Genomic DNA, 25,523 nt, shown 5'->3' with positions numbered 1-25,523 from the left:
ATCTCTGAATGAATGCATGGGAGGCTCCCTGCCTACCAGGGATACCTGTTACATATGAGAAAACAAATGTACTATTTTAAAGCCACTATAATGTTTATGTTTGTTTGTTACACCAGCCAGCATTACTCTAAAAATAATGTATTCAATTCTCATGCTTAAGTTTTAAAGACAAATAACAGTGTTATTGAGATGTAATTTATACAAGCTTGAAATTCAATGGTTTTTAGTATGTTGAAAGAGTTATGCTATCTAATTCCAGAACATTTTAATCACTCCACAATGAAACACTATACCCATTTATAGTGTTTATACTCTCTGTATTTCACTTCAACTCTCCCAGCCCTAGACAATCCTTCTGAATTGCCTATTCTGGACATGTTCTATAAGTGGAATATTACAATATACTGTCTCTTGTGACTAGCTGATTTTACTTAACACAAGATTTACTTATTTTCAAGATTTATCTATGTAGCATGTATCAGTATTTCATTTCTATTGCCAAATAACATTCCATTATATGGATAGATGGTATTGTACTTATGCATTCATTAGTTGATGACTCATGGTCAAACTTTTCCTATTTTTGCTGTAAGTTCTTTAAAATCTCCTATCACCATACTGAAGAAAAAATTCATTTATCTTGAGGATGCACACACTCATTAAAAATCCTGTGGGTTAAAACCATCAAAATTTTCCAAAAAGTAGTTTATTTGACTGAAAATCACTCACAAGACTTAAAACTCCTATTAAAGTAATAACATAAAAAGTTATCAAGAGTGGAAAAAAACAAACAAACAAGAGGAAAGCACACAGTTTCATACCTTTCAATTCAAGAATTGTAAAGAAAAAATAATGCCATTCTAGCTCAGTCTCCACAAGGATGTACTTTGAGGAGAAACCCAAGGAAGTAAACCAATATCAACACAAAGCAATTAAGTAGAAATTAGGTACTGCTGGGTCAGGAGAAAAAGTTCATTAAAGGAATCAAGTCTCAGTGTTTTTCTAAAGATAAATCCCATCTAGTCTAAAAATCATTAAATCTTAATGACAGAGTCAATTTGTTGGTAGTGTTTACAAATGAAATTTTAACATATTTCTGTAGCCTGGAAGTTTAGAATTGTGATTGCCTTTACATGTTAGAGAAGTTGAATTTCTGAGAAGACATACAAGACAGGAGAAAAATGCTAAAAGATAGAAAAATTCTGCTTCTGTCTTCACTCTCTTTAGGTCATCAGAAGGACATTCACAGAGAAAGTACTGACTCTGCATGCATTACATTCATTTGATAGACACTTATCCAGCACCTCTTGTTTCCCAGACACTATGGTGGTGTTGGTAATATCTATATATATATAAAAGGCTAAGCAACTGTCCGACCGTTTGACTGGTAGTTTTGACAAGCAATGACCACCAGGGGGCAGATGCTCAATGCACAGGCATGGAAACATGGAACAGACTGATGAATCTCAGAGGGAAGGGAGGAGGGGGAAGGGCGGGAAAAGATTAACAAAAGATCTTATATGCATACTAGAGGCCCGGTGCACCGATTCATGCACTGGCGGGGTCTCTCTGCCTGGCCTGCAGGGATCGGGCCAAAACTGGCTCTTCAACATCCCCCAAGGGGTCCTGGATTGTGAGAGGGCACAGAACAGGCTGAGGGACTCCACTGGTGCACGAATCCATGCACCAGGCCTCTAGGAGAGATATAAACACAGAATTTACTAAGACCTACAAGAGACTCATGAGTAAAGGGGAAACTTGGAGAGAATGACTAATTCTGACTGAGCTCCTTGTATAAATGGAAAATGTATTGAGTCTATATGGATGAGTACATTTGCTATGTGAGAAGGAGAATAAGGAAATTTTTGGTAGTGAGAATGGGAAACACAAAGATTTGGAGCCATGAAAGAGCATGGCAGATTTAGGGAAAAGGGTTATGCAAGGTAAAACTACACAGAATGCAGAAGTAGGCTGAACACTAGTTTGGGTTCAATCTATGAAGGGACTTGTAAGGCAAACTTATTAGTTTCGATTTTGTTTTTTAGCCAGCACAGAATTAGCAATTTTTTTTGAAAAGCAGTTACATGGTTGGATTATTTTTAAAATTTTACTATGAAAGTACACACACACACACACAAATAAAAATTACTATATACACATCAACCATTTAATAATTGTTAAGACTTTTCTACTTTTGCTTTATTTTATTTAAATACTAGAAGCGGTGCACGAATTTGTGCACGGGTAGGGTCCCTCAGCCTGGCCGGCGATCGAGGCCTATCAGGGGCTGGCCAGCCAGGGGGAGGGATCGCAGGAGGTTGACCAGCTGGTTGGGGGGACCACAGGAGGTTGGCCAGCTGAGGGGAGGTCCCATGGGAGGTTGGCCAGCTGGCCTCTCGATCAGGGTCTGGGGGGAGGGGCCCCAGGAGGTTGGCCAGCCGGGCTGGGGGGGAAGGGCCGTGGGAGGTTGGCTGTGGGAGTGCACCAACCACAGGGGGCAGCTCCTGCATTGAGCATCTACCCCCTGGTGGTCAGTGTGCATCATAGCCACTGGTAGACCAGTTGTTCCAGTCATTTGGTCATAACAGTTGCTTAGGCTTTTATATATATATAGAAAAGATTTTAAAGCAAACCTTCCACCTGATTTCATTTCACCCCTACATATGGATATGTTCTTGTCTCACCACAACCTATTTCACATCTAACTGAGTTAATTATATTAGCTTCATTTAACCATTTATGAACTGAAATGTCCTTAGTTATCTCATAATTATCTTTTTTATAGTAGGTTTGTTCAGATGAGGACCTCAATTAATTTCCCATGTTGCAATAATTAGTAATGATTCTGAAATATTTTAATTTAGAGCACTTCCTCTTTGTCCCACCCTCTCGTAAAAATCCCCATGCCATTTATTTACTGAAGAAAACTGGTATAATGCCCTAGAGTCTGTCCCACATATTTCATTTATCTTGTTTGCTTCCTTATTGGTGTAATTTAACTTTTTCCTTGTAATTTTCCTTTTTACTATAACTGGTAGGTTACTCTAAAAGGCCCAATTATATTTAGATTCAATTTTTTTTAAAGGCAAGAATACTTTATGTGGTATTGTATAATTTACATTGCACCCCATTGAGAGGCACTTAATATCTGGTGCCCTGCTCAGAGTGATGCTAAGATTGGTGATCAGATCTTCTTAGAAGAAGATGACTTTGCTAGTACTGTGGAGGAGATGGACCATGGTGAGGCCACTTTGGTAGCAGGGAGGTCAGGCATTACAGTATTACCGAAGAAATGAAGTACATGTGACTCTAAGGCAGAATCTATAATAATAAAAGCATAATATGCTAATTAATTGGATGTCCTTCTGGACAACCTTCTGGATGAAGGCGGGGCCGCAAAGGAAGCCCGGGTCCTGGGTGCCTGCTGGTGGCCGGAGGAACACCCAGGTCGTAGGTGCCTGCTGGCAACCAGAGAAAAGCCCGTGTCCCGGGTGCCTGCCGACGGCTGAAAAGAAGCTCAGGTCCTGGGTACCAGCCAGTGGCCGGAGGGAAGCCCAGGTCCCAGGTGCTGGCCAGAAGCCAGAGGGAAGCCCAGGCCCCAGGTGCCAGAGGGAAGCCGGTGCTGGCAGCCTGGGAGAGGAAGGCCTATTCTTGCATGAATTTCATGCATCGGGCCTCTAGTCTATATATATAAAAGCCTAAGTGACCAAATGACTGAAGGATTAGTCGCTATGACATGCACTGACCACCAGGGGGCAGACGCTCAATGCAGGAGCTGCCCCCTGGTAGTCAGTGCACTCCCACAGTGGGAGTGCACTCAGCTGACTGGCCCATCCCAGCAGTCCACCAGCCCAGCGGCAGCCACTCACTCCCCCAGTAGTCCTGCAGGTCCAATCTCCGGAGAATGGGCCAGGCACCAACAGACCAGTACTGCCGGCATGATCCCGGCAGCACGGCTGGCCTCCTGGAAGTCGGTCTCAGGCACTGCGGCCGATTCCCCTCCCTAGAGGCTCCATAAGGAAGAAATGATATAAAAGCAGCCACCAGGTGGCTCCCTACAACTGGCAGGAACATCAGTGGGATGGATCCAGATCCTGGGCTGGCAAGGGCATCCCACCTCTCTACCCGCCCAAAGGGCTGATTGTGTCCCGGCCTCCCCCACCACCCTTGGGACGGGCGCCAGATGCAGGGCTCATGGCTGGTGAGCATCACTGCAGCGGCATGTGCCTCTCCCAATCAGGACTGACTCGGCATGAGCCCACAGCAGGTGTAGCTGGTGCAGCGGGAGCAGCAGGCAAAAACGGCAGGCGGTGTTGGACTGCTGGTTTCGGCCCAATTCCAGCTGGTGGTGTCAGGCCACACTAAGGAACCCCACCCATGCATGAATTTGTGCACCGGGCCTCTAGTAATAGATAAGCACAGAAAATGCTGTACTCAAAAAAAGCATTGGAGTAGAATTATTAAAATATTAGAAATTTACTGTAAGTTTGAATGGGGAATGGGAATTGGGGCAGGTGAGCAAGTGGTGAGGACAAGAGAATGAAAACTCATGACAGTGGAGAGCTATGTGTTTGTTACTCAATACTGAACCCTTAATGATTAGCAGTATGCTTGCCATGCAGTAAGTATTCAATAAATATTTGTTAAATGCATCTATGATCATGTGTATGGTTGGATAGATAAATAGATGGTGCTGAAACATCTAAAATAGAAAACTAGTTGGATGTTGACACTTAAAAGAGCTGGGGAGAGAATATGAAACATCCTTCAAATTTGACTTGCTTTCAGGATATTTGTCTATGAATTATTAGTACCTCAGAAAAATGTATAACACTGTAAATATATTAAAATTGTACAGCCCATGTGAATCTAAATTTATTCCTGGGGTGTACTGACTGCCCTACGTGGGACCTCTGCAGTACATTTGCCACTAGTAATAGGTTACTATTACTTTAGCAGGTTTACTAAAAGAAGAGTTAAGGAAGAGACCTTCTTCCTTTTCTTTGCTAACTTCTGAAAATAAGTGAAATATTTCAAATAACATTTTTTCTCTGAAACTAACAAAGAGATGGCCAAAGCAAGACATTAGTTACGAGTGAGACCAGATAAACTGGGAAATCATTTACTGCTTCCAACAAATTTGGGGGGGGAGGGGGGGAAGAACCCTTTCTCCCTGTTAGCACTGTGGGTAGGAAGTAAACAAAACATTCCATCTGATGTGATTCAGAATTTCCCAGATGCTAAGCCAATCAGCCACTGGAGAGCTCTAAACCACTAAGACTTTCCCAAAGCCTCCAACAGGGCACAGAATTAATCATCCCTTGTGAAAGACAGGGCAGAGTAGACTGCCGGCCAGGTTCATAGTCAGGCAATCTGGTCATGGTCTTTCCCCTGCCTCTCCTTATTTGGAATTGGGCAAGTCACTTTCTTCTCTGGTCTTGGTTTCCAAATCTGTTAAAGGAAGATTCTGGACTAGGTATGTGTTGTCAAAGTCCCTTCTTGCTACAACATAGTGTGTCCCTCCAAATAATCTAGGAGTCAGCCAAATGGATAGCCCCAAGTCCTCTGGTCTATGTTATACTTCTCAATATTGAAGTGGAAATGCCTCAAGCCCCAACCCTGTAGACCAGCGATTTTCAACTGGTGTGACAGTGTGCCACAAAAAGTTTTAAAACATGCAATACCTGACTATTTAGTCAGGGGTGCTGACCTCTTTTCTGTTAGATTGTCAAATTAAAAAGTGACAACCTGCCCAGCCAGTGTGGCTCAGTGGTTGAGCAATGACCTATGAACCAGGAGGTCACAGTTCAATTCCCAGTCAGGGCACATACCTGGGCTGTAGGCTCCATTCCCAGTAGGAAATGTGCAGGAGGCAGCCAATTGATGATTCTCTCTTATCATTGATGTTTCTATCTCTCTCTCCCTCTCTGAAATTAATAAAAACATTAATTAAAAAAATGACAATAGCCAACACAACAATAGCTGGCCAGTATGAATGCCCTGTCTTGAACCATAAATATATAGGTCACATAATTGAGTCACATCTTATTGCTCACATTGCATAAAAAGGTTGGATCTGATTGGTTAATTCTTCGTACTAACAATCCTATATATAAGTATAGGCACCTGGTTTTTTAAAAAGTCACTTTTGAACAAAAAGGGTAGGTAATTACTATTATTATTATTTTTATAAATCAATCAAAATTATACCTATTTTTTGGTGTGCCACAGAATTTTAGTAATTAGTTTATGTGTACCATGACATGAAAAAAGTTGAAAATTACTGCTATAGACTATGATACACTCACACACTCTCCACTCAGTGACTCCAAGGTTTACTGGGTGGGTTATATTCCTCTTACGCATACCTTATTCAGATGATCTATTTACACTAAATTCTTGAGATTGTGTTTTTTCTTTCATAGCTGATTTTTATTTTTCTCTGCACTTTATGCTAATATTTCAGGCCATGCTTTCTTTTTTCCCCCAACTTCCCCTAAATATCACACATTAAAGAGTAGTGGATAATAAATGTTAACAATAACAACAAATAGGGAATAACAACGAGAGTTACATTATAGCAAAGCAGGTTACTTAAGATCAAATTATAAATATTTCTCTTCTTAAAAATTGCAGGTCATTATTATCACAGAGATCTGCCAATTTTTTTTTTATTGCCTCTCAGCCCTCAACTCTGCTACAGATCCTTGCTCACTTCCATCCTTTCTAAGCCTACTCCTAGGCAATTCCTGGATACTTAAAATGATTCCAACTTCACTTTATAGAGTAATGCAGTTCCTTTTCATAATGATTTTCCTTCACCATGCCCTTAGGCTAACTTTTGACAGCTAAAAAGGCCAAAGTATTTTTCCTAATTGATCTGTTCTTTAGTTTCTTTATCTGTAAAATGGGGAAACCATATTTCTGTGGGTTATTATGAGGCTTCAGTGAAATGATGCCTGCTTTGTACCCAAACAGTGCTTGATACATAGTCATAGCAGGTGCTCAGTTTAATGTTAGCTATTATTTTCCATTGGTATTTGCAATACCAGATAATCTTTTAGGAGTGTTTTGAGGATTACAGACAAAGTGCGTAATACAGGGCCTGCCATGTGGAAGGCAAATAACAACATGTAAATGTGTTAATATTTACAGGGGTTTTACTCAATACCAAGTACTCTTCTCTTTATGCACACATAATATTCACAACAGCTGAGAAAAATAGGTGCTATTCTTATCCTCATTTGACAGATGAGGAAACGAAACAAAACCAGTTTAAGTAACTTGCCTAAGGTCACACAGCTAGTCAGTGACATAACTCAGATTTTAACTCAGGTACTGGACTTCATAGTCTGTGAATGTACCAACCAGGTTGTTCTGCCTTTTTATATTTTTTTAGCATCATATATATATATATATATATTAAAGCCTAAGCGACCAGGCGACCGGACAACCGGACGACCATCCGGTAGCTATGATGCACACTGACCACCAGGGGGCAGACACTCAATGCAGGAGCTGCCTCCTGGTGGTCAGTGTGCTCCCACAGCCGGAGTGCCAAGCGCCGCTAAGCGGACAGATGGGCACCTGACACTGGGCTCACTGCTGGCCAGAGTAGCTGTGGCAGTGTGAGCCTCTCCCGTAGACACTCCCCCTGCGTGCCCGAGTGGCGGCAGCAGCAGGCACAGTGGGGCCCTGGCGCCCAGCCTGGGCTTGGGATCCTCCCCAGCCGCCTACCGCTTCGTGCTGTGTGGGATCAATGTGGACAGCGGGCTGGAGCCTGATGAGCCGGCGGGTAAGGCCGGGCTGCAGAGGTGTGGAGGTCCACTGATCCCCACAGGCCAGGCGAGGGTACCCCACTGATGCACAAATCTGTGCACTGGGCCTCTAGTTCATAAAGAAATGAGGACAGAAGTTTTATTCAGTGCATATTCTAGCTATACGAATTTTACCAAGGACAAATTCTCTTAACATACTTTAAAAAGTAGTTTTTGGAAGTTCACTAGGTCTTCCAGGATTGTTATCAAGAAGTCTGGTTTTTAAAAAGTTATTTACTGTAAAATTCACCTAGTGTCTAAACAGAACGAGGCTGCACAATGCTAAATCGTGAGGTTTCAACAAATATCAGGAAAGTGTTGGATTTCAGAGTTCCCTCTATTTGTCTAGATATATTTGCTATGAAGATGACATTACTAATGGAACTTACATAATAAAGTAAAGCCAACAGCAAAATCAATCTGGTATTTATTTTGTAGTCACACAACTGTTTCTGTCCTGCAGTGTAATTAAGCATCCATGATCAGCTGCCCAGGAAAAAGTTGCAATTAAGTTTATTTTTCTAAAATAAAATCAAACATTTTAGAGGTTAGTTTCAGGGATAATTAGTCCAGTGAAGGAAAAAAGAGTTGGGCCTCCAGGCTCCCTGCTGCAGATCTGGATTAAATGTTCTATTGCCCTTCTTGAAATGAAGGCCTTTTGTTGGGGAGTGTGTATGAGTAGACACTGGGCCGGTTGCCAAGCCAGTACCCATTCCTTCTCTCCCCAATCATATTTCCTCTTTCCAACATAACCTGGACTTTTTTCAGATATCTGCTCCTCCTCACATCCACGTGTTTCAAGCAACGCTAAGCCTCTCCTCCCTGCCTCCAGCAAGTGGATCCTGATTATCCTGCCTAAGACATCACAGTCATCTTGTTCCCCTGGCTAAACTTATGAGTTAGAAATAGACTCTTGAACTGAAATGTGAGACGTTTGATTGGGGCTTCTGGAAAACATATCTGGGTTCTAAACAGAGACATCCAGAGATAGCTCCTTTCTGCAACTGGACGCTGTTTTATGTAAAGGCAATGCCTGTAACGGTCATAGCCACTTTGCAAGGCCGAAGATTTCAGAACAGAGAGAAGAAAGCCTGGATCTTTGATGAAACTATGAAGTCATGTGCGCTTCTGCGCCTAGAGCCTGTTTTTGGCACTCTCTGCTTTTCAATTGTGTAAGATAATAAATCTCATTGTTTAAGGCTTTTTGAGTCAGACTTTTATTTGAATCTCATAGCATTCTAAATCATACATGCATGCATGCATGCACTTGTGCTGGCTTCCGCCAGCATGTGTATTAGAAAGATAGGGTAAATCAGACTGCTTTTAGGGAAAGAAGGTAGCTCGAACATAAGCCAGGATGAAACAGAAATTTAGGATCTGCCCAAGCCTGAAACATGGCCAATCTGTCAGCTTGCTACCAGAAGTATGGCCCATGGATTGGCAGCTTATTAGAAATGCAGAAATCTCAACCCCACCTCCGACCTACTGCATCAGAACATGCGTTTTAACAAGATTAGAAGATGTTTCCTGTACACGTTAAAGTCAGAGAAGCATTTACCTATCATAGGATACTTGAGTCCTAGGAAAGAAGCAGGAGAAAGGGGTCCAAAAACACGGTTCCCCGGAGATCTCTTGAGGAGCTTTTAGGGCTCAGATTCCTTCTTTCTCTTGTCCCCAGCTGGAGGAAAGGGCCTGGAAGTCATTTATCTGTGGTAACCCCTCCCCAGGTCCCTTTCTCTAAAGATTCTGCTGACACTTTAAAACCAAAGTGTCAGTCTGAAGCTTAGGTGAGAAGGGACGCTGCTCCCTGATATGTGGCTGCTGTGGAGGGCCCTTATTAAACCAAGGGAACCACACACCACAAACCCAGCCATTACTTATGAATTCAACTTGGGACAAGAAAAGCCAAATTGGAAGGGCAAGCGAATCCACAGCTGCCAGGCTACCACACCATGTATGTAGTAGGAGCTCAGGCAGGACCTGGCATGTAATTTGTGGAGCTAGGTGCAAAATACAAATGGTGGGCCCCTTGTTCAAAAATTATTAAGAATTCCAAGAAAGCAACAACAGAGCACTAACACCAAATGCAGGGCCCTTCTAAGCCTTATGCTACTGCACAGGTTGCACACCCAGGAAGCCAGCCTTGCTCTCCGGATGAAATGAGCAGGAAAGGAAGGAATGCAGTTGTCCCTGGTTTCAGAAAACTTTTTGCAATGAAGAGAAACTGTCATTCGAACAGGTCTATGATTGGTTCATGGTATGTGAGACTCTGGGATAAAATTGTTCCTACTAAACATTACTTTTTAATTTTCTTCATTCAAACTCATCACGTGCAAAGTAAATGGCTAGTTTCTTGGGTACAAATAATTTTATGAAGCCATTCCCCCATCCTCATGGGGCTCACACTCCAGTGGGCAAACTAACATTAAAATAGACCTATAATCTGAGACAGCAGACTATTATAATGGAAAAAATCCAAAAAGTATTAAGTACTTGACATTGAATCACAAATGCTCCAAATCTTAAGTGTCCTCCATAGGTTAGCAATGTTCCTTCCCTAACGAAAGTTTATGGGCAAACATTTTATAATTTATTTTTTATTTAAGTATAACTGGTATAAAACTTACTAGTTTCCGGTATACAATGTAATGATTCAGCATTTTCCTAACTTTTCCAATGTGATCACCCCACTAATTCTAGTAATCACCTGTCAGCATGTAAACCTACCACAATATTACTGGCTACTCACCTTCTGTTTCTTACCCATCTCCCCACCCCCTCCTTTCTGGCAACCATACCTTTGGCCTCTGTTTCAATCAGTCTCTTTTGTTGTTGTTTGTTTGCTTTGTTTTTAGAGTCCACAGATAAGTGAAACTATACGGTATTTCTTTCTCTGCCTGACTTACTTCTCTTATTTATCTTAGAATAATACCCTGTATATCCATCCATGTTGTCCCCAAACATCTATCCCAATCCCATTGCCAGAGGCGGGCAGACCAGATGAAGTGGCCTATTTCCCTCATGTGTTTGGAGAATGCTTGCTTGGCAAGGGCTAAGAGACCCAAACCTGTGTAGGAGAGAACGGAGAAATCTGCATTGACTGTCATGCTCAAATGAGAGAGAGAGAGAGAGAGAGAGAGAGAGAGAGAGAGAGAGAGAGAGAGACGAACGCAGTTTACTTTAGACCTTCTAAAACCCAGACACAGTGAGCAGCTTTCACATTTTCAAACACACAATCCAATTCACCTTTGGTGAAGTGTCTGATGCAGGCTGCACGGGGGCCGCTGACTGATGAGCAACGCTGTCCATCAGGGAGGAGTGGGACATTCACGTCTTAGGTCACAAGCCTCTGGACAGAACCCGAGAGCGATTTCACTGAATCAGATGGAGACTTGACTCTGGGCGTCTGGACCCCCAAAAATCCCTACATTACGACCACTCCAGAGAGTAACGGAGCGAGGGACGACGGGGCTGCTGGACGCTCAGCCAAGTGTATTCTCCACTCGACCCCGCCTGCGCCCCCGCACCCGGAGCAGGCCGGTCACCCTCACGCCTCGGGAAGCACACCCGCTCCTGCCCGCGGTGCGGTGCGCCTCGCATGCGCCTCATAAACACGGGAGCCCTGACTGTTCAACCTGTGCACGTCGAGATCCCATCGCTGCCCCAATCAAGCACGGATCCGAAACCTAACATCACCGAGCCGACGTTTGCAGAAACAACTGGAGCGCACGATCCAGACCGAGGCTTTTCTGAGGAAGGCCCTTCCCAGGGCTCATATTAAGCTGGAAAACCCGGAGGAAGCGAGGGGACGGCACCTGGCATCACAGATCTTTTTTTTTTTTTTTTTTTTTTTTTTAGCCAGGATGCACTCACCCTTTAAAAAAAACCGCTGTCTGGAGAGAAGACGGGTGGGGCCAGAAATCGTTGGGGCCGGAAACTCGAAAAGCGAACGCGCAGTTCCCAGCATTCCTCGTGGGCGGTACTTCCCTTTGACCCCCGCGCTGACGCGCTGCACTTCCGGCCTCTGTTACTAAGGCGGGGAAGATGGAGGCGGCGTCGGTGTCGGTCCCGGTCGAGTGGATAAAGAGCTGGGAGAAGTCAGGAAGGGGCGACTTTTTGGACTTATGTTGGCTTCTCAGCGAAAACAGAAGCCACGGCAGTTCGACTTACGGAGATTTCCAGCGAGCTCTCTATGAGTTATCACACCATGTCATTAAAGGAAATCTGAAGCCCGAACAAGCATCTAGTGTTTTAAATGACATCAGCGAATTTCGGGAGGATATGCCCTCCATTCTTGCTGATGTCTTTTGCATGTTAGATATTGAGACAACCTGTTTAGAAGAGAAGAGCAAGAGAGACTGTTTTACGCAGCTGGTGTTAGCGTGTTTGTATTTCGTCTCAGACACGATTCTAAAGGAACGCCTGGATCCAGAAACATTGGAATCATTAGGACTTATCAAACAATCACAGCAATTCAATCAAAGGTCAGTGAAAATCAAGACAAAACTCTTTTATAAGCAGCAAAAGTTCAATTTGTTAAGAGAAGAGAATGAAGGGTATGCTAAGCTGATTGCTGAATTGGGGCAAGATTTATCGGGAAATATTACTAGTGACTTAATCTTAGAAAATATCAAATCTTTGATAGGATGCTTTAATCTAGATCCCAATAGGGTTTTGGGTGTCATTTTAGAAGTGTTTGAATGCAGACAAGAATATAATGACTTCTTTATATCTTTATTAGAATCTTATATGAGTATGTGTGAACCGCAAACACTTTGTCATATACTTGGGTTCCAATTCAAGTTTTACCAGGAGCGGAATGGAGAAACTCCTTTGTCTTTATACAGAGTTACAGCAGTGCTCCTACAAGTTAATCTTATTGATTTAAATGATCTTTATGTACATCTTCTTCCAGCTGACAATTGCATTATGGATGAATATAAACGAGAAATGGTGGAAGCTAAGGAAATTCTTAGAAAACTTACGGTGGCTGTACTGTCTTCTGAAAAAGTGGATAAGCAAGAGAAGGCAAAGGAAAAGGAGGAGGAGAAAGTAGAAAAGCCCCCGGACAACCAAAAACTTGGTTTGTTAGGAGCCTTATTAAAGATTGGCGATTGGCATCATGCACAGAACATGATGGACCTGATGCCTTCATACTATGCTGCTTCCCATAAGCTAATAGCTCTTGCTATTTGCAAGCTTATTCACGTAACTATTGAGCCTCTCTACCAAAGAGTTGGCGTTCCTCAAGGTGCTCAAGGCTCACCTGTGAATGCTTTGCCAAATAAGAGAGCACCAAAACAAGCAGAGAGCTTTGAGGATTTGAGGACAGATGTCTTCAATATGTTCTGTTACCTTGGCCCCCACCTTTCTCGTGATCCCATTTTATTTGCAAAAGTGGTGCGCATAGGCAAATCATTTATGAAGGAGTTTCAGTCTGATGGAAGAAAACAAGAAGATAAAGAGAAAATGGAAGTTATTCTTAGCTGTTTACTTGGCATTACTGACCAGGTACTACTTCCATCTCTTTCTCTAATGGACTGCAATGCTTGTATGTCTGAGGAACTATGGGGAATGTTTAAAACATTTCCATATCAGCATAGGTATCGTCTGTATGGCCAGTGGAAGAATGAAACTTATAACAGTCACCCACTTTTAGTAAAAGTTAAAGCTCAAACAATAGACAAAGTTAAATATATCATGAAACGTCTAACCAAGGAAAATGTGAAGCCTTCTGGAAGACAAATTGGGAAATTGAGCCACAGCAATCCAACTATTTTGTTTGATTATATCTTGTCACAAATACAGAAGTATGATAACTTAATAACACCTGTAGTAGATTCACTGAAATACCTCACTTCATTGAATTATGATGTCTTGGCCTATTGTATCATTGAAGCTTTAGCAAATCCAGAAAAGGAAAGAATGAAACACGATGATACAACTATTTCAAGCTGGCTTCAGAGTCTTGCTAGTTTCTGTGGTGCAGTTTTTCGTAAATACCCAATAGATCTTGCTGGTCTTCTGCAGTATGTGGCTAACCAGCTAAAGGCAGGAAGAAGTTTTGACCTGCTTATATTGAAAGAAGTGGTACAAAAAATGGCAGGAATAGAAATTACCGAGGAAATGACAATGGAGCAACTAGAGGCCATGACTGGTGGAGAGCAACTAAAAGCTGAGGGAGGTTATTTTGGCCAGATCAGAAACACTAAAAAATCCTCCCAGAGATTAAAGGATGCACTTTTGGACTATGATCTTGCTCTTCCCCTTTGTTTGATTATAGCTCAGCAGAGGAATGGCGTGATCTTTCAGGAAGGTGGAGAGAAACATTTGAAACTTGTGGGAAAGCTCTATGATCAATGTCATGATACCCTGGTACAGTTTGGTGGATTTTTAGCATCTAATCTGAGCACAGAAGATTATATAAAGAGAGTACCTTCAATTGATGTGCTCTGTAACGAATTTCATATACCTCATGATGCAGCATTTTTCTTGTCTAGGCCAATGTATGCACACCATATTTCATCCAAATATGATGAACTTAAAAAATCAGACAAGGGAAGTAAACAGCAACATAAAGTCCACAAGTACATTACATCATGTGAAATGGTGATGGCCCCTGTCCATGAAGCAGTAGTCTCATTACATGTTTCCAAAGTCTGGGATGACATCAGCCCTCGATTCTATGCCACATTCTGGTCATTGACAATGTATGACCTTGCAGTTCCACACACCAGCTATGAACGGGAAGTCAGTAAACTTAAAGTCCAGATGAAAGCAATTGATGACAATCAAGAAATGCCTCCAAATAAAAAGAAAAAAGAAAAGGAGCGCTGTAGTGCTCTTCAGGACAAGCTTCTTGAAGAAGAAAAGAAACAGATGGAACATGTACAGCGAGTTCTACAGAGACTGAAACTGGAAAAGGACAACTGGCTTTTAGCAAAATCTACCAAAAATGAGACCATCACAAAATTTTTACAGCTGTGTATATTTCCTCGATGTATTTTTTCAGCAATTGATGCTGTTTACTGTGCTCGTTTTGTTGAACTGGTACATCAACAGAAAACTCCAAATTTTTCCACACTTCTTTGCTATGATCGAGTTTTCTCTGACATAATTTTCACAGTTGCAAGCTGTACTGAAAATGAAGCTAGTCGATATGGGAGATTTCTTTGCTGCATGTTAGAGACTGTGACCAGGTGGCACAGTGATAGAGCCACATATGAAAAGGAATGTGGAAATTATCCAGGATTCCTTACTATATTACGGGCAACTGGATTCGATGGTGGAAATAAAGCTGATCAACTAGACTATGAAAATTTTCGACATGTTGTACATAAATGGCATTACAAACTAACTAAGGCATCAGTACATTGCCTTGAAACAGGTGAATATATTCACATTAGGAATATCTTGATTGTGCTAACAAAAATACTTCCTTGTTACCCGAAAGTTTTAAATCTGGGTCAGGCTTTGGAAAGAAGAGTGCAAAAAATCTGCCAAGAAGAAAAAGAGAAAAGGCCTGATCTATATGCATTAGCTATGGGCTACTCTGGGCAGTTGAAATGTAGGAAGTCATACATGATACCTGAAAATGAATTTCATCACAAAGACCCCACTCCAAAGAATGCAGTTGCCAGTGTACAAAATGGGCCTGGTGGTGGGTCTTCATCTTCCATAGGAAGTGCATCTAAATCTCATGAAAGCAGTGCTGAGGAGAATGATAAATCAAGGGAGAGATCTCAGTGTGGTGTGAAAGCTGTAAATAAAGCTTCTAGTGCCACACTGAAAAGCAATTCAAACAATGGCAATAGTGGCTTTAATAGCAGCAAAATTATTAAAGAAAATGACAAAGAGAAAGGAAAAGAAAAGGAGAAAAGAGAAAAGACTCCAGCTACTACTCCAGAGGCCAGGGTACTTAGTAAAGATGGTAAAGAAAAACCAAAGGAAGAACGGCCAAATAAAGATGAAAAAGCAAGAGAGACAAAGGAAAGAACACTTAAGACCAACAAAGAGAAAGAAAAATTCAAGAAGGAAGAAAAAGCTAAAGATGAGAAATTCAAGACCACTGTCCCCAACATAGAATCAAAATTGACTCAAGAAAAGGAAATAGAGAAGGAGTCATTCAGAGAAAGAGATATAGCAAAGGAAATAAAATCAAAAGAAAATGTTAAAGGAGGAGAAAAAAGACCAGTTTCTGGGCCCTTGAAGTCACCTCTTCCCCGATCAGATATTACTGAGCCTGAAAGGGAACAAAAACGCCGTAAAATTGATATACACCCTTTGCCATCACATACCTCAACAATAAAGGATAGTCTCATTGAACTCAAGGAGTCTTCAGCAAAGCTCTACCTTAATCATACTCCTTCACCACTAATCAAGAGTAAGGAGAGAGAAACAGACAAGTCAAGGGAAAGATCCAGAGAAAGAGAGAAAAAAGATGAAAAGGATAGAAAAGAGCGGAAACGGCATCACTCAAACAATGACCGGGAAGTGCTACCGGACTTAACCAAGAGGCGAAAAGAAGAAAACGGAACAATGGCTGTTTCAAAACACAAAAGTGAAAATCCATGTGATTCTCCTTATCCAAATGAGAAAGACAAGGAAAAAAATAAGTCAAAATCTTCAGGCAAAGAAAAAGGCAGCGATTCGTTTAAATCTGAAAAGATGGATAAAATCTCCAGTGGCAAAAAGGGTATATACAGACCCCTAAGTTGAAGGTCTCCTGGAGGAGGATGCCAAAGCTCCATGCATCACTCTCAGGACGGTATCTCCAATAATTAAGAGCTTCTGGTATTGTCCATTTCAGGGGAATCTGCTTTAAGTCAGAAGATGAATACAACCCACCATCCTCTAGACAAGACATGCCAAAGTCACCAGTTGTCAGGACATTATTTTCACCTCTAGTCAGTTCCTTGTAGCACGGTTCCTGTGTATACAATTTTCATTTGAAATTCGCCATCCAGAAGCAGCATCTGATGAAAATTTCATCCTTCTTTCTCAGAAAAGAGAGGAAACCGCCTCCGGGGACTAGTTCCTTAATGATGTAAATAGACTGTGTTTATGTGCAAACTCCTATACATTTGACAATATTGGGATGATTGTATTACTTGAGGATTTTGGCTTCTTGTAAAAAATTTAACTTTAGTTCCTGGGAAAGATCATTTTTACATGTTGTAAAAGCAGTAGCAGTTTGATCCTTTCATATGCCCTTAAATATGTCACCAGAGTGTCCCTTGCTCAGTCATGACATCTTCATGATAGAGAACGCATTTCTTTTCTTATTCTAGTTATGGCCATACTGACCATGATACTCTTGATTGGAACATTGACTTTTGCCATTTAAAAAATTGAGATAAAGTTCACAGAACACAAAACTTGCCATTTTAAAATGTTTTTTAGTATATTCAATATGTTGTAGAACCATCACCACTAATTCACAACATTCCCATCACCCCAAAGAGCCCCCACACCTGTTAGCAATCACCCCTAATTCTCCCCTTTCCTCAGCCCCTGGAAACAATTAATGTACTTTCTATTTCTATAGATTTATCTGTTTTGAACATTTTATAAACATGGAATCATGCAATATGTTACCTTTTGTGTCTGGCTTCTTTCACATAGTATTGTGTTTTCATGGTTCACCCATGGTATAGCATGTATCAGAACTTCCTTTCTTTTTAAAGCTGAATAATATTCCATTGCATAAATATGTACCATATTTTGTTTATCCACTCATCAATTATGGACAGGAACAATGATTTTTAAGTATTAAAATTTTAAGTTCAGCAGAGTACCCAAATTATGATATCAAGATTATAATTACATGGTGTAAACAGAATGCTGTATAGGAATGATATGTAAATTATTTGTCAGCATTTCATGCAAGTGTGGCTATTTTCTAAGGCTCTTCTAGCTTTGATTTTATGAAATATATGAATAGTATTAGTATTTTCATCTATAAAGTTTAATGCCTTAAGCATTATTTTTAAAATGAATGAGAAAAATGGTAGACAAGAAGAAGTTATTTGCCACATGTTGTAATGATCATATTTTTAATTTATTTCAGTATGCAATATTTGAAAAATGTCAATACATGAAAGAAAATGAGTATGAGGAAGTCAATATATTTTTAAAGAAATTTTTATAATTTAGGAGACATTGCATCTTAATATAAATCACTATTAAAATAATACCCTTGTGAAAAAATAATAAAAAACACTTTCTGATCTGCATGCTCATTTGAATAGGGTCCAATTGGCAGAAGAAGTAGGGCATCTTGCAAAATCATCCTGTGATTGGTGGGAGAGGGGAAGTTCTGGAGCCTTGGTTTTAAAAGGTACCACTAACACATAGCCAATGCATGCTTTGCAAGGAAGCTGGGCACACAGTCTGCCTTCCTCCATCTCCATTGCAAACCTGGAAGCAAGCCTGTCTATGCTTTTGTGAATCTGAACCTACATCAGGTTGAGCCAACTCAATCAATGGGGAAATACAAATGCCCACTTCATTTTTATTCAGCTGCTCAGAGGCTTGCAGTACCGAGTTTCCTAGGACAGCATGCCAGAGAAGCTCCAGGAAGTAGAGTTTCCTTAAAGAAGGCACATTCTGCCCTTAGCCATGTGGTGTTCAGAGGGCCAGCAAAGACCCTTCAAAAGAAAACAGAACAGCTCAGGCTATGGCAAGGTTGTTATAATTTAATGCCAAAACAAAGAGTACAGCTAGGAGAGCATCTTACTGGGGATTATAAATAAACAAGAGCTGAATCTAAAAGACTATCTTTCCTAATAAGAATCTATGATGTTCCACTGACTGTTGAGTCTGACTTAGGAGTTTTTTGTTGTTGTTTGTTCTTTTGTTTTGTTTTTTCATTCTTGGGGTTAGCCTGGTGATATATTAAATATTTTCCTGTTTTGCAGTGGTGTAAGAGGTAGCGTAATATAATGCTGATGACTGCACATTCCATAGCCAGAATGTCTGGGTCCTGATTTAACCATGTTATATATAACCTTTTTTTAAATCTTGGGCAAGTTACTTAAACTTTCTGAATTTCAGTTTTTATATCAGTAAAATGAGGATAATATAGCAGCTACCTCACAATGTTGTTGTAATGTAATGAGTAAGTACTGATAGAGCACTCAGTACAGGGCCTGACACACAGGAAGAGTTTCTTCCTCCTCTAGTCTATAAGAGAATAGAGCTTTGATTTGGACGATTTAAAACTCTTCTTTGATTTCAGTGATCTTATTCTTCCTTACGTGTATGAAAATAAAACAACTCGCTGAGACTATAAGGTCACAGAACTGCTAAATTGGTGCCACTGGGGTTTAAAGAATATCTGCATGTACAATGAAGTAGTCAAAAATACCTTTGTTAGAATCATACATTAATTCAACAAATATTTACTAAGTGCTCCTATGTGTTTGGCATTTTGCTCATGTTCAATATATTTGTTTCTTGATGAACAAGAGGGACAAGGCTCCTTTTTGTCCATGGAATGGACCTTGAAGGACTGGGAAGAGTTCTATGAAGAGAGTTGCAAAAAACATGCTTGGCAAAGGTTAAGAGATAAGATAATGGTGGTGGACAGAGGAGAACAGAAAGTTTAATTTAGGCATTTCTCTCATGGAAGCCTGAAAAACGATACCACAAGATTTAGAGAAAAAATAATTGAGGTTTTGGACAAGATCAAGAAGTAAGAACATTATATATGTACTAGAGGCCCGATGAACGAAATTCATGCAAGAGTAGGGCTTCCTTCCCCCTGCTGCAGGCACCGGCTTCCCTACAGCCGCTGGCAGGTGCCCAGGACCTGGGCTTCCCTTGCAGCCCCGGCTTTGTCTGGAAGGATGTCCGGTCTAATTAGCATATTACACTTTTATTATTCTAGATTAGTGGCCTGGTGCACAGATTCATGCACGGGGGGGGGGAGGGGGGTCCCTCAGCCTGGCTTGCACCCTCTCACAATCCAGGACCCCTCAGGGGATGTCAGACTGCTGGTTTCAGCCCAATCCCCACAGGCCAGACTGAGGAACCCCAGTGGTACACAAATCCATGCACCGGGCCTCTAGTATGCATATAAGATCTTTGGTTAATCTCTTCCCACCCTCCTCCCCTCTTCCCTCTGAGATTCATCAGTTTGTTCCATGTTTCCATGCCTGTGCATTGAGCATCTGCCCCCTGGTGGTCAGTGCGCATCATAGCTACCGGTCGAACAGTCACTTAGGCTTTTATATATATAGGTAATACTGGGAGGCAAATTGGGTGGATCCTAGCAGTTTGGACAGTTTGCAGTTATTTCAAGATTCCAGGATTGAAATAAGGTCCAGATTTATAATGGTGAGTGACAGAGGAAGAGAATACATAGAGACATTATGAAGAGAAAACTGATAGTACTTGGTGCTTGAACCTATGAGATAAAAGAGAAAGAGAAATATAATGTGATGTCATGTTCTCCTAACCAGTTGAAATGATTAGAGCATTAACATGGCTCAAAATATAGAATCTGTAATATTACTCAGTTTAAAAGCAATCAATTTTATAGATTGATTTTATTGATAAATTGTGTCTTAACAAAACAGCACACTAAAAATTAGTAGCAAAGCTGGTGCCTCTTTCTACTACTACACCATGGGAAAGGTCATGGTAGCATATGAAAAATACAGGCAGACTCAAATTTGAATTCTCTGCACAGGCTATGGAGCCTTGTTCTGTCTGAGCTTTGGAGCAAGTACCTAATCTCATCTATATGTATATAATATAATATAATCTCACAAAAATATATATATAAAAGGCTAATATGCTAAGTGTCTGACTATCCGACTGGTCATTAAGATGCTCACTGACCAGCAGTGGGCAGACACTCAACGCAGGAGCTCCCGTGATGCGCACTGGCCATTTACAGAGAAACGACACCATGGACCTGGTGCCCACAAAGCAACACTTGGCTTCCCCCAAGTGGGACACAGGCCCCACCACCACCCCAGAGCGACACCCCACCAAATCGCAAATGATTGATGCCAACACCCATGGTGCAAAATGCGGCCCACAGCCTAGCCCAGCCCAGAAACGGTGGTTATGGGCACCAGGTAGTGACATCACATAGCAACGCCCGGCTTCATCTCCCTAGTGACTAGCCTCCATTAGACTCTACTGAGTTAAGTATCTTTTGCCTTATTCTTTATAGTTTTACTAGTGGCCTAGTGCACAAATTCATGCACATTGAAAGGAAATTAATTAGAAGAAATATTTTCTTCAGCCCAGGAACACGACTTGCTTTATAGCCAGGTGGAAACATTTTACACTTTAACCACATGTCTGTGAAGCATTTTCCTGTGCCTCATCTCATTTGATCCTCACAGAAGTCCTGGAGTAGGTAGATAGGAGACTCAGTGGAATCCTATTTTCTTTTCATTAGCCGAAAAAACGGAGATTTAGAAAGCTTAGAAACTTGACCCAACTGAAAAGAAGTAAGAAATGGTGGACCTTGAAAATGACTTCAGGTTTTCTCACTGCACAGAATATAGTCAAACACTGCTACAGTTAAATATTTTACTCTTTGTTCTCCCTGCATGATCTACAATAATAATCTGCCTCATGTTGATACTTACTGCTGTGTAACTGACAATTACCTGACAGAGAAGTGCTTCACTGGGCTGGAAAAAGTTTAGCTAACTCAGAAAGCAGGCCTAATTAAGTAAGTTTATTCTCTCTATATAAAAAGCCAAGTTGACTTGCGCATGCAGAATACATATGAAGCTCTCGCTGGCACCAATTGCACACGTGTGTTCCAATCTGTCATTGTTGATTGTGAATTTGGTTGACACTTCTATTATAGAAAAAGGGCGAATAGCAATATTAAAATATTTCTTCTAATTAATTTCATTTTAATGTGCATGAATTTGTGCACTGGGCCACTAGTAAAACTATAAAGAATAAGGCAAAAGATACTTAACTCAGTAGAGTCTAATGGTTGTTGAGTTCTCGCTCTTCTATACTTGAGTGCAACCTTGTTTAGACTCTCAGGAGCACCTTTTCTTCTGAAATTGTATAAAATTGTGGACCAAGGCAACACATATTCAGCAACTACCAGAAGAGAATTCTTAAAGCTCTACTGGATTCCTAAGAGGATTTGCTCAGTGGTAATAGAACAAAGTGTGTTTGGTGGGTACAAAAACAGGATAATTAGAATATTACACTTTTATTCAGCCCAATCCCCACAGACCAGACCAAGGATTTAATATGATTCAGAGACAGCTGCAGCATTAATCAAGAAGCAATGAGCAAATGTGTCCTGTCCATACACATTCGGATGGACATTCAGTGCTTCTAAACTCAGATGCTGACCCAGAGTGTCAAAATGTCAGAATTGGAAGGGAATTCCAAGTCATCATGCTAAACCCTATCATTTTACAGATGAGGAAACTGAGGCCAAATGAGGGTAGTGTAGGAAGGAAGGTGTACACCAGAATGAAGTGACCAGGACTGTGATGTGGTTAAGAGCACAGATGTTAGAATCAGGTAGACCTTAGTCAAATTACTTCTAGAGAAAGGGAAAATAGCGATATTAAAATATTTGCAGGCCTCACTGTTGATGACTTCATTTTTACAATAGAAAAAATAATACCATCTGTATGAGGAAGCTGTGAGCATAGGATGAAATACTTTGTGTAAAGTATTGGGCACTGCTGGCTCTGAGGGTCATTTTGAATTCTGCTTTACACTAATCCTTCCCCACCTGCACACAAAATTATCATATACTAGAGGCCTGGTGCATGAATTCATGCACAGGTGGGGTCCCTCGGGGTGGCTTGTGGGATTTGGGCCAAAACCCACAGTGCAACACTGCCTGCCACTCCTGCCTGCCACTCCCTCTCATCCCAGCCCCACTGCGCCCACTGTGCCTGTGGGCTCACATGGCCACAGCTGCCAGCTGTGAGCCCTGCATCTGGTGCCTGTTCTGAGGTGGTGGGGCAGGATGCAATCAGCCCTCTGGGCGGGCAGTGGGACACCCTTGCAGGCCAGGGATCTGGATCCCTCCTGCTGACCTTTGCGCCAGTTGTTTCTTCCTTGCGGAGCATCTAGGGAGGGGAAGCAGCCGCAGTGCCTGAGGCCAACTTCCAGGAGGCCAGCAGCACTTGGGATTGTGCTGGCAGCACCGATCCATCGGTGCCTGGCCCATTCTCCAGAGATTGGACCTGCAGGACTACTGAGAGAGTGAGTGGCTGTTGCCGGGCTGTGGGAGCGCACTGACCACCAGGGGACAGCTCCTGCATTGAGCATCTTCTCCCTGGTGGTCAGTACATATCATAGCAACAAGTCGACTGGTTGTTTGTCATACACTCGCTTAGGCATTTACATATATATCTCATCTAATAATAGACAAACATGTAAATTGACCGTCCCTCCTACTGCGCTCACCAACCAATCAGGAGAGTATGCAAATTAACCCAACAAGGATGGTGGTTAATTTGCATATGTAGGCGCAAAGCGGCAGAGCATATATATATGTGTATATGTATATATATATACATACATATATATGTATATATACACATATATGTATATATATACACATACATATATATATATCCATATATACATATATATGTGTGTATATATATATATGTTTTGATGCATGACTTTTGTGAGGCAAGTGAACAAAAAGCCATGGTATCCCCAGCTTTCTACCCAGTCCCCTAGGACCACAAGACTCAGATCAATCATAACCCAAACATAAAGTTATTGCCAACACCCTTCTGCAGGGTTGCAGGGATTTGGTGAGACAGGAATAGCAAGAGTTAAGAGAAAAACAAAACTTGGCTGATGTTTTGGTCTCTGAGGTCCCAGTGGCAGTCGGCCAACATGCTTTGTAGTGGCCAGGGGGAACTGAAGGATTGGGAAGCACCTTAAAGGGAGAGCTTGTTTTGTTTTCTTCCTGGGGGAAGGGTTTTCCCTTGTAGAGTTTGAAGTCATTTCTGTCTCCATCAAATAATGGGATTTTCTGATGTAAATTACTTGCCATCAGGCAAATGTAAGAACAAAATTGATTAAGTGAGCAATTACTCTGTGCCAGGCACTAAGCTAAGCACTTTCATATGGGTTAGCTCATTTATTCCTCATAATAATTCTATGAGATAGGAATTAGTATAGTAACATTGATTTTAGAGCTGAGAAACAGGTTTTTAAAACAGAAAACAGCGGCATAGAGAGGAGAAGTAAATTAGTTCAGATTACACACCTAGTTAGTGAAGGGGTCAGGATTTTACCCAAGTGGCCTAGCTCCTTACTCCTCTTAGTGAAGCTGCTTTACATCCATCTAAACCTGACTTCATGAGGATGGCAGGAAGGGCAGAGACATCTGAACAAGAACACAGGAAACAGCAGCACAATGCAAACCAGGTAAGCGAACTTGAGAAGAAACAAGGGAAGAGAGAAAAAGGAGCAGTGTAACAGTGGGAAACAGTACACAGTGCCTCAAAGAAGGAAGTGGAGGAACTATACCTAGGACAGCCTGGAAATTGTGTTGTTAAATGAATCTGCCCAAGTCAGTAAAGACTCTTTAAAATGCATATCCAGCAAAACAACCATAGTCAAAAGAGCTCAGTCGGGGTGATGAGCGGGGATAAAGAGGTCCAATATGAACTCTTTGACTGTTCTTGACAATGGACAAGAGCCTCACCATCCCAGCTCCCTCAGACAAGCCCACAAGGGTGGTTGGCAGTCATTAAACACAGTGATTCAGAGAGCACAGATTTAGGGACTCAGTGGTTCCCTCCTGTTCTGCCACTTCCTAGCTGTGCATGAGACCTTGGGCCTTTTTCCTCATTCATCATGTGGAATTCAGAATAACCCTCACAGGGTTATAGTGAGAGAGAGGTGATAGGCCATTTATACAGTCCCTCACAGCCTAGAACACTGATAAATTCTATATAATAGTAATAATGGCAATAATTACTACCAACCTTGGGTGACTGTGGCCCACCTTTCTACGAGTCAATGACACGTTCAGAGAATGTACAGAGTCTTGGACTTTTGCAAATTTGGGGGCATGTGCCTTCCACACAGAGGTCATCATATATTGCTATTTTTCCTGCTCTGACTAAAGAACTTGCGATGAGAACGAGAAATAAGTAAAAAAGCAATGCCTAAGGGCTGTATTTGTATTTACTGCAGAGTAAATAGCATAAATGCTCTATCTCAGGTTTATAAATAAACTTGGAGAGGAGCCGCATATTTTTACACATTTCTAAAATACACATTTTATTATAGTTATTGAGGACTGAGCATTTGGTAAAGATATTAAAATTAAAAACAGTGTTAAGCCTTAACTATACTGAAGCTATTAATATGGAATTGGGAACTATAAACCTTGCTAAAACAGACAGAATAACTTCACTTCATTTCTCATATTAAGCAAAAGTCAACTGATGATTGAATTGTCTCTGAAATGCTATGAAATAAAATTTCTATTATTACTGAAACTAGGAGATGTGTACAATAGAGGGTTGAGCAAAAGGGATAAATACATTTCTCATTCTACCATAGAAAACATTGCAAATTTCTCAGAGAGGGAGGCATTCTTTTGTTCTTTAAGAAAATTTCCTTGAAACATCCAAGATCATTTATTAAAATTTGTTTCAACATAGAGTCCCCATTAAAACCTCTAAAGTAACATGCAAGAAATTGCAAACCAATCTAATTAAA

General features: G+C 41.3%; 2 protein-coding genes across 14 annotated transcripts in view; one reads left to right on the top strand and one right to left on the bottom strand.

Annotated features, from left to right (window-relative positions):
- The window catches only part of SGIP1 (SH3GL interacting endocytic adaptor 1), a 214,827-nt gene that overhangs the window by 170,873 nt on the left and 18,431 nt on the right, over positions 1-25,523 (bottom strand). The window lies entirely within an intron of this gene.
- On the top strand, positions 11,715-16,535 carry LOC118676967 (THO complex subunit 2-like). Its single transcript, XM_036351641.1, has one exon. The coding sequence runs from the start codon at positions 11,862-11,864 to the stop codon at positions 16,533-16,535; it is 4,674 nt and encodes a 1,557-aa protein (XP_036207534.1). The 5' UTR covers positions 11,715-11,861.

This window comes from Myotis myotis, unplaced genomic scaffold (genome assembly GCF_014108235.1).
Source record: "Myotis myotis isolate mMyoMyo1 unplaced genomic scaffold, mMyoMyo1.p scaffold_m19_p_2, whole genome shotgun sequence".
NCBI lineage: Eukaryota > Metazoa > Chordata > Mammalia > Chiroptera > Vespertilionidae > Myotis > Myotis myotis.
This window is presented reverse-complemented; position numbering and strand designations above follow the sequence as displayed.